General features: G+C 40.5%; 1 protein-coding gene across 1 annotated transcript in view; it reads right to left on the bottom strand.

Annotated features, from left to right (window-relative positions):
- The window catches only part of LOC124287824 (voltage-dependent calcium channel subunit alpha-2/delta-3-like), a 315010-nt gene that overhangs the window by 22947 nt on the left and 275056 nt on the right, over positions 1-17007 (bottom strand). Inside the window, exons 13-24 of the mRNA XM_046724285.1 lie at positions 13922-14095; positions 13609-13665; positions 11569-11664; positions 9373-9447; positions 8382-8486; positions 6544-6612; positions 5764-5822; positions 4766-4836; positions 4156-4204; positions 2861-2958; positions 2011-2134; positions 427-501 (exon numbers count right to left, since the gene is read on the bottom strand). Coding sequence (XP_046580241.1) covers positions 427-501; positions 2011-2134; positions 2861-2958; positions 4156-4204; positions 4766-4836; positions 5764-5822; positions 6544-6612; positions 8382-8486; positions 9373-9447; positions 11569-11664; positions 13609-13665; positions 13922-14095 — 1052 coding nt within the window. The remainder of the gene's footprint in view (positions 1-426; positions 502-2010; positions 2135-2860; positions 2959-4155; positions 4205-4765; positions 4837-5763; positions 5823-6543; positions 6613-8381; positions 8487-9372; positions 9448-11568; positions 11665-13608; positions 13666-13921; positions 14096-17007) is intronic.

Below are 17007 nucleotides of genomic sequence, written 5' to 3'. Positions count from 1 at the left end.
TCCTGTGCGTAGAGCTCAGGTCATGAATCAGGTGAAGTTAAGCAACGTCGAGCTCGTACAGTCCTTGGATGGGTGACCGTGTGTGACAGCTTGACTCCTGAGAGTTTCTAGGACTTCAGTCCTGCCCCACAACGAAGCACATGTGATACATGTGGTCTCACCTTAGGCAAGTGAGTTTGTTCAAAATTGCCTCTGTTCACCCAGCAGAAAATGGGTACCTGGTTGGATAAAGTCATGTGACTGTAACCATCTAGCGCCTAACAGGCAGCTTGGGTTATCCGGGGTAATATTAATCAGATTCTGATTATAGCATCCAGTGAGCAACTAGTCAGATGGATACTAGGTGCTATATAAATGAATTAATATTAGTAGTATTCACATCATGATAGTTTTTAATGATATTCTGTGTGTGATTTTCATACTTACTTTGCATGCACTTTGGTGTAGCATTTTTTCATTTCTCTCTGGTCTGCAATACCATAGCATGAACGGTAATCCTTCCTGGAAAAGTGAATTGAAATTATAGGTTAAAATGTTTTTTCAAGTTGTCATATATGTGTTCGATGGTTTGCACCATACCTCCACTCGACAAATATCTTCATACACCTTCACAACAATGATTTTGACTATCGTGACATTAGTCATTGGGTTAATACAATATTGGTAATACAAAAAGAACAAAATATCGCAGATGTCTTCATGAAACTGTCCCAAAATATCATTGTCTGCATCGTTTCACTCACTGTGTAGATTTCCTTTTCCCCCAGATCATTCTTTGCTTAATAGGAAATCTGCTCAAATGATGTTGCAATAAGCATCTGTAAAGTTTAAGCTGAACTTTGAAGGATGTATGGTTCACCCTGAATATGCTGCATGTATTTACGGCTATATTTCCCATGCTTACAGGCTGCATTTGAACCAGATACACAACTAAGGCAAGACCAATTTTATTTCTTGTTTTGCGGATTTTTGTCTTCAGAAAACATAAAGGCAGGAGGGAAAATTTGTATTTAAAAAATCACCAGTCAAAGCAAAAACCCACATGAGTTTCCATGTTAACTCTTTTGGTTTGTATATCCATTAAAAATAAGATCCTTAAAACAAGAAATATATAATTGGTCTGGCCTAAACAACATATTTTTGTAGGCAACATAGGGACTAGGTATTTTCCGTTCATGAAAATGAACAAAATTGTCTGCCCTGTCATCATGTATCTCCAACTCCAACAGACATCCATGTCAGCAATTAGATCCATATCTGTATTATGCCCCTGATATTAGATCCAGTTGCATTCAACTCACCTGAAGACAGAATCAGGCATACACTACTAACATGAAGTTAGTTCCAGGTCTGTTTTACTCACTTGACGTCAGAACCAGGCCTGTTCTGCTCACTTGGTGTTAGATCCAGGTCTCTTCTACTCAATGAAAGAACCAGGTCTGTTCTACTCATTTAATGCTAGATCCAGGTCTGTTTAACCCACTTGGTGTTAGAAACATGTCTGTTCTGCTCACCTAATGATAGATCCAGGCCTGTTTAACTCACTTGGTGTTAGATTCAGGTCTGTTCTGCTCACCTAATGATAGATCCAAGTCTGTTCTGCTCACCTAATGATAGAACCAGATCTGTTCTACTCACTTAATGATAGAACCAGATCTGTTCTACTCACTTAATGTTAGATCCAGGTCTGTTCTACTCACTTAATGTTAGATCCAGGTCTGTTCCACTCAGTTAATGTTAGATCCAGGTCTGTTCTGCTCACTTAATGTTAGATCCAGGTCTGTCCCACTCAGTTAATGTTAGATCCAGGTCTGTTCTGCTCACTTAATGTTAGATCCAGGTCTGTTCTACTCACTTAATGTTAGATCCAGGTCTGTTCCACTCAGTTAATGTTAGATCCAGGTCTGTTCTACTCACTTGGTTTTAGATCCAGGTCTGTTCTGCTCACTTGATGTTAGATCCAGGTCTCTTCTACTCACTTAATGATAGAACCAGGTCTGTTTTACTCACTTGATGTTAGATCCTGGTCTGAGCCTGCCCCGTCCGAGGTAGTCCTTCTGCCCCTCCCAGATCTTGGTGTAGTTGTAAGTCTGGATTGCATCGTACACCAACAGTCTCACAAGGTCAGGGTCGCCTGCAAGGTCAAAGTCAGAAAGTTAGTGATTCAGGTAAGCAAACAGGGTTTTAGCGTGTGAGTGAGACGGCTTTTAGTTATGCCACATCCTGTCAGCCTAACGCTGGAAGAAAAGTTCAAAGTAATGCAGATTTGGGATGTGTTGTTGTACTTTGCTGAAACCTAGGTTTCGGGCAAATGACCAGTGATGATAATTAGGGTCAATTTTATAAGGATTCAAACCTAGAAAGCCGGGGAAATTGTCGCACTCTTTCATCAACTTACCTAAGTGAAACTAAGGGTTTTAGTATCTAGCATTATTACATGTATCCTATACATGATACACCTACAATTGGTGGTGTGGTAATGTGCATAGAGCTCAGGTCACAAACCAGTTGAAGTTAAGCAACGTCGAGCTCGGACAGTCCTTTGATGGGTGACCGTGTTTGACAGCTTGACTCCTGAGAGTTTCTAGGACCTCAGTCCTGCCCCACAATGAAGCTCATGCGATGCATGTGGTCTCACCTTAGGCAAGTGAATCTGTTCAAAATTGCCTCTGTTCACCCAGTAGAAAATGGGTACCCGGTGGAATAAGTCATGTGACTATAACCTTCTAGCCCCTAACATGCAGCTTGGGTTATTCGGGGTAATAATAATGCGCTTTGAGCATGGCTTCATGGCGTGGATACAGCGGATTATAAAAGCCATTACTATCATTATTATTATAATCTTGAAGTGTGCACTCACATTTTAGTTGATGATTTCCTGTTCCATTGACAATATCTTGGAGCTGGTATTTCCTCAGTGTCTGCATCTGACCAGTGGATTCATTCTTGCAGAAAATCCTGAACACAAACATATATGTGATCAACATGTGCAACGCTAGGTTACAGTCAGCCCGTGTTAATCCAAACAGTGCCGTTTTTCATAAAAAATGTTCGGATAGTGAAACGTTCGGTTTGCTGAAACAAGTCCAGTACACCACACTGCAGTTACATCCCTTTCACTTGACTGACAGAGACAAAAGAATGTAAACATATATCAACTAACTTGATTACACATAAAAACTTTGATATTTCAAAATTCATTGCACAAAATAATTTCCCATTGATGTAAATCACCATGACTAGCAAAGACAAGCACAATAAGCTAATTCGTTACCGATAATTGATGTTCGGAGTCGGAGACTGAAGAATCGGATTAATGGATCAACAATTGATGTGTTTATATAGTAAACAAGCTTGGTTACAGCTTGAGTCTGTTCGGATGGCACGGGAATCGGATTATCGGAGACTGGATTAACGTGGCCTGACTGTATACACGTCATAGTGGAGGAACACAATGACGTGGAGTGACTGTATGTATACACGTCATAGTGGAGGAACACAATGACACTCCAGCAACCTCACCCTTCTTCACCCAAAATGTTATTTTCCAGTTCCGATGAAACAGACACATAAACAAAAGGCTATTCTACTCCTTGTATATATTTTAAAACTAGAGACCACTGGTTCCCAGCAAGGCTGATCTTCTCCCAGCACATTTTTCGGATGATAGCTCACTCGGCATTTTTGGCACTAGAGCAGAGATGCCAATTCTAAATCTAATGAACGTGGAGTCATGCCCGATCACCGAAAGTCCAAGATGGGGGTGAGTGCGAGGGGACTCACTTATACAAGCTACGACATGCATTCAGAAAAACTGTGAAACTCAATAACACGCAATATACACAAGACCCAAAAGATCACATGCTAAGCTACTGAATGCTTTTACTAGTGTCGACTCAAATAAATCACTGGTGAGTTCCGAAATTGTACACCGTAAAAACAATTTCACAATTTTTTTCTCAAAATCAACGTTTTTGTCAAAGACAAATCAGAGAGCAGATTTTGTTTTGGAAAATTGGAGAAACGCCACCAAAATCAGAGTGGTTGGCATCTCTGCTAGAGCAACCAGCAAGGATGATCTACTTGAAGTACAAATTTTTGGGGCACAAGAGCTCACTGGTCCCAAGCAACATGAAAATATTTAAACTGACTCACCAGGGAGCCAGCAGCAGGGTCTCGTTGTTGAGGTACTCAGCTTCTGTCTCTGAAAGAACAAACTACATCATCAGTCTCCTTACCATCACAATAATAGTTTTATGGAAAATGTTTGTTTGCACTTAACAACATTATACACATAATAATAACTGCAACTTTGAATTAAAATTTGATAAAAATTAATGTTCAGAATCAGAATGCATCCAAAGTGAATATAAAAAAACTAAATGGTTCGGAATAACTTTTTAGCATTGGACCTTTAAGTGTAAAGCTCTGAGTTGGGCAAGGATGCTCTAGACAGGACTGTTGAAAAGATCTGTGAAGATCTGGGTTAGAATATTGGTCTTCTGCAACCTATGCTTGTTGTAAGAGGCGACTAACAGGATCGGGTGGTCAGGCTCACTGACTTGGTTGACACATGTCAATTACGTAGAACAATGCTCATGCTGTCAATCACTGGATTGTCTGGTCCAGCCTGGATTATTTACAGACCGCCGCCATATAGCTGGAATATTGCTGAGTGCGTCGTTAAACAACAAACAAACAAACAAACATTGCTTCAATTATGATGCTGAATAAAACGTTTTAGCTCAGACCATGAAGAACTCACGAGTATGGAGAAGGTTGTACTGGGGCCGAAGTCTTATTTCCCCGTATCCTTTGGGTATCACTAAGGCAAGGCTGCAACAGCAAAAAGGTCAAATGTTCTAGTTTTGCATGATATGGCAAAGTAGTGTTTTCACACTATGAACTATCAATCTCAAAGGAACAAAATATTATTACTAACAGTCCATACTCATATCATACGTGGAACAAGGCCATATTAGAATTCTGCTGCCTAGTGTGGCATATGGTGATTAATATGAGGATTAGGTGGTCACAATGACTACTGAGCATGAATTTTAACATGATATCCATCAAGGAGATATGAGGATTAGGTGGTCACAATGACTACTGAGCATGAATTTTAACATGATATCCATCAAGGAGATATGAGGATTAGGTGGTCACAATGACTACTGAGCATGAATTTTAACATGATATCCATCAAGGAGATATGAGGATTAGGTGGTCACAATGACTACTGAGCATGAATTTTAACATGATATCCATCAAGGAGATATGAGGATTAGGTGGTCACAATGACTACTGAGCATGAATTTTAACATGATATCCATCAAGGAGATCAACTGATTGTTCGCCATAGGAAAAAAGTCCTCTGTAGAAAAGTCCTTGGTAAAAAAGTCCTTTTGTAGTAAGTGAAAATTTCAATACATCATTATATAAGGCCGTTTACATTTGTTGTATGTGTGACAATGAAAAACCAAAAAACTAAAAAAGCATTGTTTTTCTATACATTTCTTGTTAGAAAATGAAAAGGGGACTCTTTCTGGAAGACATTTCTACCTAGGCAAATTTAAGACATTTTAACTGGTACTGTTTACCAAGGACTTCTTTACCGAACACCACCACAAAGGCATGGGTCCTGTTGACCAATGACCTGTCTGGTCCAGGATGTTTACAGACGGTGTTGTCAAAATGTCAAAGATTCATTCACTCTCTGTTTATAATGAAAATATACACACGCAAAAGATTTTCTTCTCTTACCTGAATATTTCACCCACATTGCCATAGTAATATAAGTTTGTCCTCTTTCTGAATCGCTTCTGTAATAAAGAAACAGAAAATTCGTCTTCAGTGGTAGTTTAGTTGCATGCCTTTTCGGTATAAGGTTTTGAAATCATTTAGAGGACCATTTCATATACCAGCATAATAGTTTTAGTTATGTTTGCATAGACTGAGACTTGTGAAGATCCAGATTTGAATTGATCTTCTGTAACCCATGCTTGTCGTAAGAGGATCGGGTGATCAACCTCGCTGACTGGGTTGACATGTCATCATATCCCAATTGCATAGATCAATGTTCATGCTGTTGATCCCTGGATTGTCTGATCCAGACTTGATTATTTACAGACCGCCGCCATATAGCTTGAATATTGCTGAGTGCTGCGTAAAACTAAACTCTCACTCACTCGTGAAACTGTTCTCGGGTTTGTTGGTCGGCATAAGTAATGAAAAAGGCAGGATGCACCCACTAAGTCATAGTGCAAACAAAACACTTGGCAGACAGCCACAGGGTGCACTCTGAAGGGATGAGAACAGGTATGAGTGAAAAAAGAGGAAAATGAACCGGGGGTCCTTTTCTTTGGATTTAGACGATTCACAATCGATTCTGCGGATCCGCGGAAAATTCTCATCTCTGACCCTCTGCACCCTATTGCCATATGCAGATACATGGCATATTCGGATACACAAAATTATATAAAAAGAGTTACACTATTTTTTCCAAATGAAAATGTGTTAAGTTACATAGTTACATCATCTTACCATATCATCATGCTCTGTCACCTGCATCTCCATACTGCCAAAGTTGTGGTCCAACATTCCCTGGCGGAGCTGAAATGATATCATATATCACTTCAAATGATATCACATCACTTCAATGACAACATTTCTATAAGTACACACTTGAAACTAGTGCATGTTTTCTTATGGTATACTGTTTTAGTAAAAGCTTAATGAGTAAAGGAGGGTTGTATTTTGTAATCATTAACATCAAGCAGTAGATGATTGGGAACAATCCATGAAGATTATGTTTGGTACATTTACACAATCATTTTCAACATTATCTGCTTGACAATACTCGAGTTGATTCCACATCGGTCAAGTCAACTCACCTCTTGAGCACTGGACGTATTGTCGGGTAGGACCACATCGGTCACGTCAACTCATTTTTTTAACACTGGAGGCATTGTCTGCTAGTTCCACCTCTATCAAGTCAGCTCACCTCTTGAACACTGGAGGCATTGTCTGCTAGTTCCACCTCTATCAAGTCTACTCACCTCTTGGACACTGGAGGCATTGTCTGCTAGTTCCACCTCTATCAAGTTAACTCACCTCTTGAACACTGGAGCCATTGTCTGTCAATTCCACCTCTATCAAGTCAACTCACCTCTTGAACACTGGAGCCATTGTCTGCCAGTTCCACCTCCGTCAAGTCTACTCACCTCTTGAACACTGGAGGCATTGTCTGCTAGTTCCAACTCCGTCAAGTCAACTCACCTCTTGAACACTGGAGCCATTGTCTGTCAATTCCACAACAGTCAAGTCAGCTCACCTCTTGAACACTGGACCGCAGCCATATAGCTGGAATATTGCTGAGTGCGGCGTAAAACACAACTCACTCACTCACTCACTCTTGAACACTGGAGGCATTGTCTGCTAGTTCCACCTCCGTCAAGTCTACTCACCTCTTGAACACTGGAGGCATTGTCTGCCAGTTCCACCTCTATCAAGTCTACTCACCTCTTGAACACTGGAGGCATTGTCTGCCAGATCCACCTCCGTCAAGTCTACTCAACTCTTGAACACTGGAGGCATTGTCTGCCAGTTCCACCTCCGTCAAGTCTACTGACCTCTTGAACACTGGTGGCATTGTCTGCTAGTTCCACCTCCATCAAGTCTACTCACCTCTTGAACACTGGAGGCATTGTCTGCTAGTTCCACCTCCATCAAGTCTACTCACCTCTTGAACACTGGAGGCATTGTCTGCTAGTTCCACCTCCGTCAAGTCTACTCACCTCTTGAACACTGGTGCAACTCACCTCTTGAACACTGGTGGCATTGTCTGCTAGTTCCACCTCCATCAAGTCTACTCACCTCTTGAACACTGGAGGCGTTGTCTGCTAGTTCCACCTCCGCATCATGTCATTGTCAACTCAGTTCCTCTCTGAACACTGGTGGCATTGTCTGCCAGATCCACCTCCGTCAAGTCTACTCACCTCTTGAACACTGGAGGCATTGTCTGCAAGATCCACCTCCGTCAAGTCTACTCACCTCTTGAACACTGGTGGCATTGTCTGCCAGATCCACCTCCGTCAAGTCACTCACCTCTTGAACACTGGAGGCATTGTCTGCTAGTTCCACCTCCGTCAAGTCAACACACCTCTTGAACACTGGAGGCGTTGTCTGCTAGTTCCACCTCCGTCATGTCAACTCACCTCTTGAACACTGGAGGCATTGTCTGCTAGTTCCACCTCCGTCAAGTCAACTCACCTCTTGAACACTGGAGGCATTGTCTGCCAGTTTCACCTCCATCAAGTCTACTCACCTCTTGAACACTGGAGGCATTGTCTGCTAGTTCCACCTCCGTCAAGTCAACTCACCTCTTGAACACTGGAGGCATTGTCTGCTAGTTCCACCTCCGTCAAGCCTACACTGTTGTAATTGGGTTTGACGAACATCTCAGTGGAGCCCTTCTCCCTCCAGTACTGCAACAGACACACACTGTAAACAAGCTGGGATATCATTGCTCTCTATATTTAGTGATATCATTTTGTTAGATGTGATTACTTAACACCCCAATCAACCGCATGCCAGTATATTTCTGGCCCTGCAGTCACCAACATGGCAGCTATATTAAGAAGGGCCTAAACAACTAACGAAAGACATCTAACATATAAAATTGTGAAATTAATATTGCAAAAATACTGACACAAAATGTAAAAAAATATGATCAGTATAAATCTAAATTTTACTGTAATCTTGTTAAAATCTTATGAAAGTTGTACATATTAAAAATACTAAATTGATTGGCACAACAAAATCTGTCAGTTTTTTAGCAGATGCAAAACAAGAACTGACAGCTGAGTATCTTTCGATATCTTTCTCTACAGACATATTGCCAATCAAAATTCCTATAGAGAATTTGTGTGTTAGATTTAACTTAACAATATTTTTTCTGTTTTTCTACTGACTGTGAGCTGAAAGAATAATGAGTGAGTGAGTTTAGTTTTATGCTGCTTTTAGCAATATTCCAGCAATATCAGAGCAGGCTGAAAAAATAATCACTTCTAACTAAAGTCCCTAAGTTTTACTGACTTCTGACCCATGCCCTCCTCCATCAGGACCCTCCATCACAACACCTTGTTGGGTCGGCAAACCGGTGATTAATATTATGAGCACAATCCCATGCCGTCAAAATCATCTTGACTAACCACCCAATCCAATTTCATAGCCTTGTATTAACTATTCTAAACTGGATTCAACCACTAGTTCAGTTACCTCATGATCCTACTACCAGCAATTACAAAATATATTATCACAGATGCCTGTTGCCATAACAACAAAAGAAAGGAATATGGTTTAAGGTCTTACCAAAGGTCTGAAGTCTGGATGGAAGATAATATAGCCATGGTTTGTGATGGCAAAGGCATATCCATTGACCCCAAGCTGTAATTAACAAGTAATTAACAAATAATTAACAAGTCATTAACAAGTAACACATTTATCAATGAATTATATCAGAGTGTTTAGGCTCACATTTGTATCCAAACTACTCATTCTTCTGTTATAATGTGTTGCATGGAGTAATCGCTGTATGTGTGCATGAAGCATCCATATAATCTGCTCGAGTGCCCAGTCATCTATCATCATGACCATTGGTCAAATGTTCCAAGACAGTTTCAGAGCATTTGGAATCCTTTAAAGATGTTTTAGTATTGTATGGGAGGGAATGATCAAACAACTGTATATAGTCAGTTTGGCTCAAAAGCGGACCTATGAATTGCAATCTAACTCGAAAACTAATAAACATATAATACTCAATTTAACACTTATCATAATCAAAACATCAGACCAACTCTGAGTGTTTTGGGAAGAATTCCTCTCTTTGCACTCCTCCATCGTAATAAATAGTGAACTGTGTAAATATTTTAATGATAGTTTGTTAAACAACTTTTTTATTTTTAGGACATTTTGGCTAAAAATGGTTTTGAGCCAAACGGACAATAGTAACCACAAATATGTCTTTAGAAATTAATCAATACCAGGTATATATTGTTGTCTGATCATGCCAAGACTTAAACTTACTATGCCCAAATTTGAATTACATAGTAATATGGAAACATAAGTTCAAAATTTAAAAGTATTTTCCTTAAATTTAAACCTCAGTATTTACTTCAATTTGATTAATAAGAGAAAACTTTACTCCTTAAAGGTCACATGCAACCAAAAAATCAAACATAATTAAAACACAATTATCACTTATTCATATACATTACTGGTTATGAAAAAACATAAAAACAAAATTATAAGCGTACAATCACAAATCAAAAGTGCAATATTTTGTACTTGGGTTTATTGCCCAAGAAACGAAGCAGCCGGGATACCGAACCCAGTCAGAGTGGGTGGGTGTGCACTCAAGTGTAACGGCTGGTTCATTTGCAGATGCCCTCATGGGTCATTGTGTGTGTATAGATAGAGATGTTGGGTTTTGTAAATACATGCTCATTTTTTGTGTATAACATTTTGCAATCAACAGACATCATAACATGTCATGTGTACAAGTATCACACCTGCCCGTCTGTGTAATTACATAATGTGACAGAGACCGAACTCGGGCCATAAATCAATGCGTTTTGTTTATGGTGTATAGCCTGATAGGTGTTAAGTTCAAATTGCATGAGGTCAGTGATTGAAATTGTGTAATGAATATTGTCATTAGCAGACGGGCAGGCAGACACATAGGTGCCATTAAAACAGACTTTGAGTTTTATCTGTGACAACGACATATCTATATCACAGTTAGAAATTCTGTCGACGCTAAATAATGACATTGCTTTTAAGTATCGAACTGAGAAAGTGACTCGGTAAGAAGAACGTGTGGTGAAATGGACAAATGAAATTATATAAACAGTTAAATCGGTAATCTACTGTAATAACATATCAAAAGCTCGCGCCTGTGAAATATCAACAAAACATTAGAAAAATAGCTCACACTAAAGCCTTCACCGAATATTCACCGGACAACACGCTTCCAAGCTGTGCAAACCTATTTCACTGCACATGTGCTATGACTGACTGACTGACTGAGTTTGGTTTTACGCCTCTTTTAGCAATATTCCAGCAATATCACGGCGGGGGACACCAGAAATGGGCTTTACTCATTGTACCCATGTGGGGATTCGAACCCGGGTCTTCGGCGCGCATGTGCTATGAGCACAGCCCAGCTGTTGAAACCACTTCAATTCCCCCAAGCTCTGGGGGAAAGTTAGTGAATCGTTTGAACTACAATTTCGCGCGGTTTTTTTCATCGCGTTATTTTTCAACTTTATAAGTTGAATTTGCATTTTTGATGATTTGTTTCGGTAAGTCCATACCGAACGGTATCAGAATCTGCAAAGTTGTGTTTTACGTTGCATGTGACCTTTAAGTAAACATTTTAACATAGCATTATGTACATATATTTCTTCATATTTGGTTCAGCCCTGATTTTAAAATATTTTCAGATTTTAATATATACCTCTTTAATTCTGAAAACAGGTTTGCAACCTAATGGTAAACAAATCTTACTTTGTGTAATGGAATATATTTCTTGAGCTCAAAGGTGCGGATGTCGGTCCCGGCAACACCAAGCAGATTCCCATCTGGTCGCTCCTCATCTTCCCCCTGAAACAGAAACATGTCTTCTGTAAACACTATCACTGTTAAAGATCCTGTAAAATATCACATAGACATCACCACCATCTTGTCTCATGAATTAAAGGAAGGTTAGGCGAAATGTGGGGGTGCGGTGGGCGAGCTGTCAAAGTGATCCAGCAGGCATGAGGTCCCAGGATCGAGGCACCTGTGACCGAGTGTAAAAACCTTGGAGTCAACTTTGTGTGCAGACTCTTTCAGTGTTGTCACAACCCCTAGTGTACAGTACATAACCCTGTGCACTTAAAAGAACCCACGATTCTGTTGGTAAATGACCAGATGGTGGCCACATGAATACGTGCAAACACCTAGTTGCAGTACAGCAACGAGCAGTAAACTTGGACAAAGTACTGTGACTATGTGTCCCAGTCCACCCAGCTGTGAATGGGTACCTTGTAAGGATGGTAAAGCCACATTAACTTGGTGCGCCTAGTGGCTGCAAGAGTTGTATGATCCCCAGGGAGTTGAGATTGATAATACGAAGTGCCATTGAGATTGACATCCTATGATCGAGGGAAAAACAAAGTGCTTTGAGCATGCATGTAGATGGGATGGACTATATCGCTGTATAAATACCCATATATATATTGAAGATTATAACACTTATTCGCAACATGCATGCATGTAGATGGGATAGACTATATCGCTATATAAATACCCATATATATATTGAAGATTATAACACGTATTTGCAACATGCATGTAGATGGGATGGACTATATCGCTATATAAATACCCATATATATATTGAAGATTATAACACGTATTTGCAACATGCATGCATGTAGATGGGATGGACTATATCGCTATATAAATACCCATATATATATTGAAGATTATAACACTTATTTGCAACATGCATGCATGTAGATGGGATAGACTATATCGCTATATAAATACCCATATATATATTGAAGATTATAACACGTATTTGCAACATGCATGCATGTAGATGGGATAGACTATATCGCTATATAAATACCCATATATATATTGAAGATTATAACACTTATTTGCAACATGCATGCATGTATGTGTGAGTGCTTGTACTTGTCACAAGGAATGCTGGTTTTAGTGCTGGCCCACTGCAATATGATAGTACCGGTAACTCTGATTCAGAAAGTCCTTGTTTAATCCCCTTAATGCCAGGCAACAACAAATACCAACTTTCAACATCTTTAGGAATGATACAGCCTAGAGATTGGGCTACATGACATCTATTCTGGCTGAAGCATATGTGTCATGGCTTTTACCAAATGAATGCTGGTATAAGCCCACTGAGATATCACACCACGGTCTAACATTGCTACCCCACTTAGACACAGTATAGTAACTCTGCGCCAATCAGTCCTTTTTTTTCTCTTTCATGCCAAGAGGTGAGGTGAGGTGAAATGGGGTTTAACGTCTTACTTGAGAATATTTCGCTCACATGACGAAGTGCATGCATGTGTATGTGTGGCTGCTTGTACTAGCCCTGACTTCAGCTGGTTTTATAGTGCTAGCCCACTGAGATACCATGGCACAGCTAAGCATGAATACCCCACTCAGACACATTATACTGAATCCGAGCCGACCAGTCCTTGTTGTAACCTTTAATGCCGAACGCCTGGCAGGGACCAACAAGTACCATATTTTAACATCTTTTTGTACATTACAGACTTGACCACAGACCTCCTGTTCTGGCCCTATCCCGTACACCAGAGAACTGGTCAGCTCTAATTTGGGATATTTGAGCCATACAAGTTGTCAAGATTGCAGGTTCCTGATCTTGGTTTGACAGATGTTCACAACAGAGACATCAACTGACATCAATGATAACTTCACATTATTTAAAGTATATCTAAAACTTATGTTCCGTAAGAGCAAGTGATATTCCACATATATGAGATGTTGAGATGGAGAGAAGTCACTTACTGTAGACTCTCTAGAGTCAAATACTGGCATGGCCACTGTGATCATCAGGCCGAGACCCTGAAACAAAACAGAGTAAGGCAGGTTATACCACTTTAGTCCAGACCAATTTTATTTCTTGTTTTACTCATTTTTTGTCCTCAGAAAACCTAAAGGCAGGAGGGATAAAAATATATATATAAATCACCCAAGTAATATTCCCGTTAGTCGCCTCTTATGACAAGCATGGGTTACTGAAGATTCATTCTAACCCGGACCTTCACGGGTCCTTAGTGTGACAGACTGGAGGGAGACAATATGAAGAACCGGTACTAACCTTATTGAAATCCCCTTTGTTTGTACCCAGCATGTCTGTGTAAGCCGAGAAAGGGTTCTCCAACTGCTCTTTGATGTCTGATTGCTCGGTCACATAGTCCAGGTATGCTGCTGTCCAGATCAAGTTGTGATACCTCTCCTGCACCATCGGACGGCTCATCACTTTGATATATTGCTACAACAACGACATTGTACATCACCAAGTGTTGACTTGGGGCATGGGACAGCCTAGTGGTTCAAATGGTCAATTGTTTTAGGTTCGATTCCCAACATGGGTACAATGTGTGAAGCCCATTTCTGGTGTCCCCCACCGTGATATTGCTGAAAATGGCTGCTATACTGATAGTGCTAAAGCGGTGTAAAACCCTACTCACTCGCTCACCCACTCACTCACTCACTCACTCACTCATCCATCCATCTGAAGTTTCATAATTGACTCTTTTCCTAAAGTCTGATCATTGCATCTTGTCCTGTTTACAGTCTAATGTCAAGCCAAAACTTTAGGATACGTTTTGCAGAAATCCGTAAAATATCTTATAAAAAATACACCCTAAAAACATTTTTCAAAAAGACGTGTTGAATGATGTACTCAGATCATGACACACCTAAGGGAGACAACTCTTTATAGTGAATTGCAGCTGCTGACTTGGCAATGATAATGATCCCAAATCTTCGGATCATGACACGCCTAAGGGACATAACTCTGTAAAGTAAATTGCTGATGCTGACTATGTGAAAAATAATCACACCAAATCTTCAGCTTATGACACGCCTAAGGGACATAACTCTGCAAAGTAAATTGCCGATGCAGACTATGTGAAAAATAATCACACCAAATCATCGGATCATGACACGCCTAAGGGACACAACTCCTATAACAGAATTGCTATGCCTCCATAGATTATTCCACATAGGCATCTTATACATTGGCAGTGTATACATTCATACAGCACTCCAGATAAAGACTGGTTAAAGAGACTCTTTGAGCTGCATCATCTTCCAACATTTTCCAACACTAGTCTTTCTTCACAGAACTGATACTATTGAAACATACGGATCATAAATGTCCATTACTCATTAAAAAATGGACAAACTTCAGCCAAAAGCACAAATCATGAAATCATAGAAATAAATCTCTTATGCTTGAGGTCAGCATAAAATTCTCTGAATCACAATAACAAATTAAGCTTTCTCTTGCGATAATGGAAAGAATACAGTTCGAATCATCCATCATCACTATGTAATAGCACTTCAAACAGACAAAACAGGCACTCATGAATACTTATTAGTCCTTGTATTCTACAGTGAGTCCATCAGCCAGAGTGAATTATGTGCTCAGAGAGTCAAAAGCCTCTCCAGAACAATTCAGTAAACATATTTATGCAAACGATGTCTGTAACATAATTTTATGGACAATATAAATACTCTTCTGTCCATAAATGAGTGATATGTTCCTAACAATCATACAGAAACAATATTTTAAACCTCAGACCAGGACAGCGGAATCATCCTTCTTACGCCATTAAGTCAGAAGTATTATTTACGAAGTCACTTAAGATGGCTTCCTGGTAAAAGACATATATTGTTGTTCAATATTGCATTTCATTGCATGGCAAAAGCAATAATTTGAGTTTTTGTCTTCATAAAGAATAATATAAATGTGGTAGGGTTTGTCCTTTATTCCTGATGGATTCAGAAACGTCGAAATGACAATTAGGTAACGTGATCCGTGGAAATATAGCGACGTCTTGCATGCAACAAGCAAGGCATAATGTATCTCAATTTATCAATTCAGGAAGCTGGGTGTCTTGAAAAACTGATGGATATGTCTGAGATAATGGGAAGAAGAGGGACACAGAGAAGAAATAATGCTTAATTGCCCTATTTACATTGAAAACCAGAAGTATCAATAAAATACTCCTACCACTAGAGGTTCAGTAATTGTGGTCTGCCGATTCCGGTCATACTTGAAACGTCAAGTCAAGACGGAAGTGAGGCAGTTATGTGTTTGTCGGAAGTTGTCGGAAGCTTGTCCTAAACAGTTTTATCCTGTGAATACCTTGGTATCTATTATTCAGACTCATTTGCAGCAATAGTTCATCACTACATCAGCCTTTTCCGGATGAAGCTGGTGAAGCTAGCCCTGATGGAGGTAGATAGAGCTATTTCTTTTAGGTAACATCCTGGTTACTTGGGGAAGAGCTCCACGGTGGTTTCGCAAGTGGCTAAGTGGCTTCAGGATCAGTTGCTTAACTGGTTGAAGTAGGATGACCTAGTGGTTGAAGTAGGATGACCTATGTGGTTGAAGCAGGATGACCTAGTGGTTGAAGCAGGATGACCTAGTGGTTGAAGCAGGATGACCTAGTGGTTGAAGCAGGATGGCCAAGTGAATGAATGAGTACGGTTTAACGCTGCTTTTAGCAATATTCCAGTAATATCACGGCGGGGGACACAGGAAATGGGCTTCACGCATTGTACCCATGTGGGGAATCGAACCCGGATATGGCCTAGTGGTTGAAGGCAGTAGGGCCAAGTGGTTGAAGGCAGGATGGCCTAGTGGTTGAAGGCAGGATGGCCTAGTGGTTGAAGGCAGGATGGCCTAGTGGTTTAAGGCAGGATGGTCAAGTGGTTGAAGGCAGGATGGCCAAGTGGTTGAAGGCAGTAGGGCCAAGTGGTTGAAGGCAGGATGGCCTAGTGGTTGAAGGCAGTATGGCCAAGTGGTTGAAGGCAGGATGGCCAAGTGGTTGAAGGCAGGATGGCCTAGTGGTTGAAGGCAGTAGGGCCAAGTGGTTGAAGGCAGGATGGCCTAGTGGTTGAAGGCAGGGTGGCCTAGTGGTTGAAGGCAGGATGGCCTAGTGGTTGAAGGCAGGATGGCCAAGTGGTTTAAGGCAGGATGGCCAAGTGGTTGAAGGCAGTAGGGCCAAGTGGTTGAAGGCAGGATGGCCTAGTGGTTGAAGGCAGCAGGGCCAAGTGGTTGAAGGAGGATGGCCTAGTGGTTGAAGGCAGGATGGCCAGTGGTTGAAGGCAGGATGGCCAAGTGGTTGAAGGCAGTATGGCCAAGTGGTTGAAGGCAGGATGGCCAAGTGG

Source organism: Haliotis rubra, unplaced genomic scaffold (assembly GCF_003918875.1).
Source record: "Haliotis rubra isolate DU_JTF1 unplaced genomic scaffold, ASM391887v1 Scf406, whole genome shotgun sequence".
Taxonomy (NCBI): domain Eukaryota; kingdom Metazoa; phylum Mollusca; class Gastropoda; order Lepetellida; family Haliotidae; genus Haliotis; species Haliotis rubra.
The sequence above is the reverse complement of the archived record's forward strand: the minus strand, read 5'-3'. Positions and strand labels throughout refer to the sequence as shown.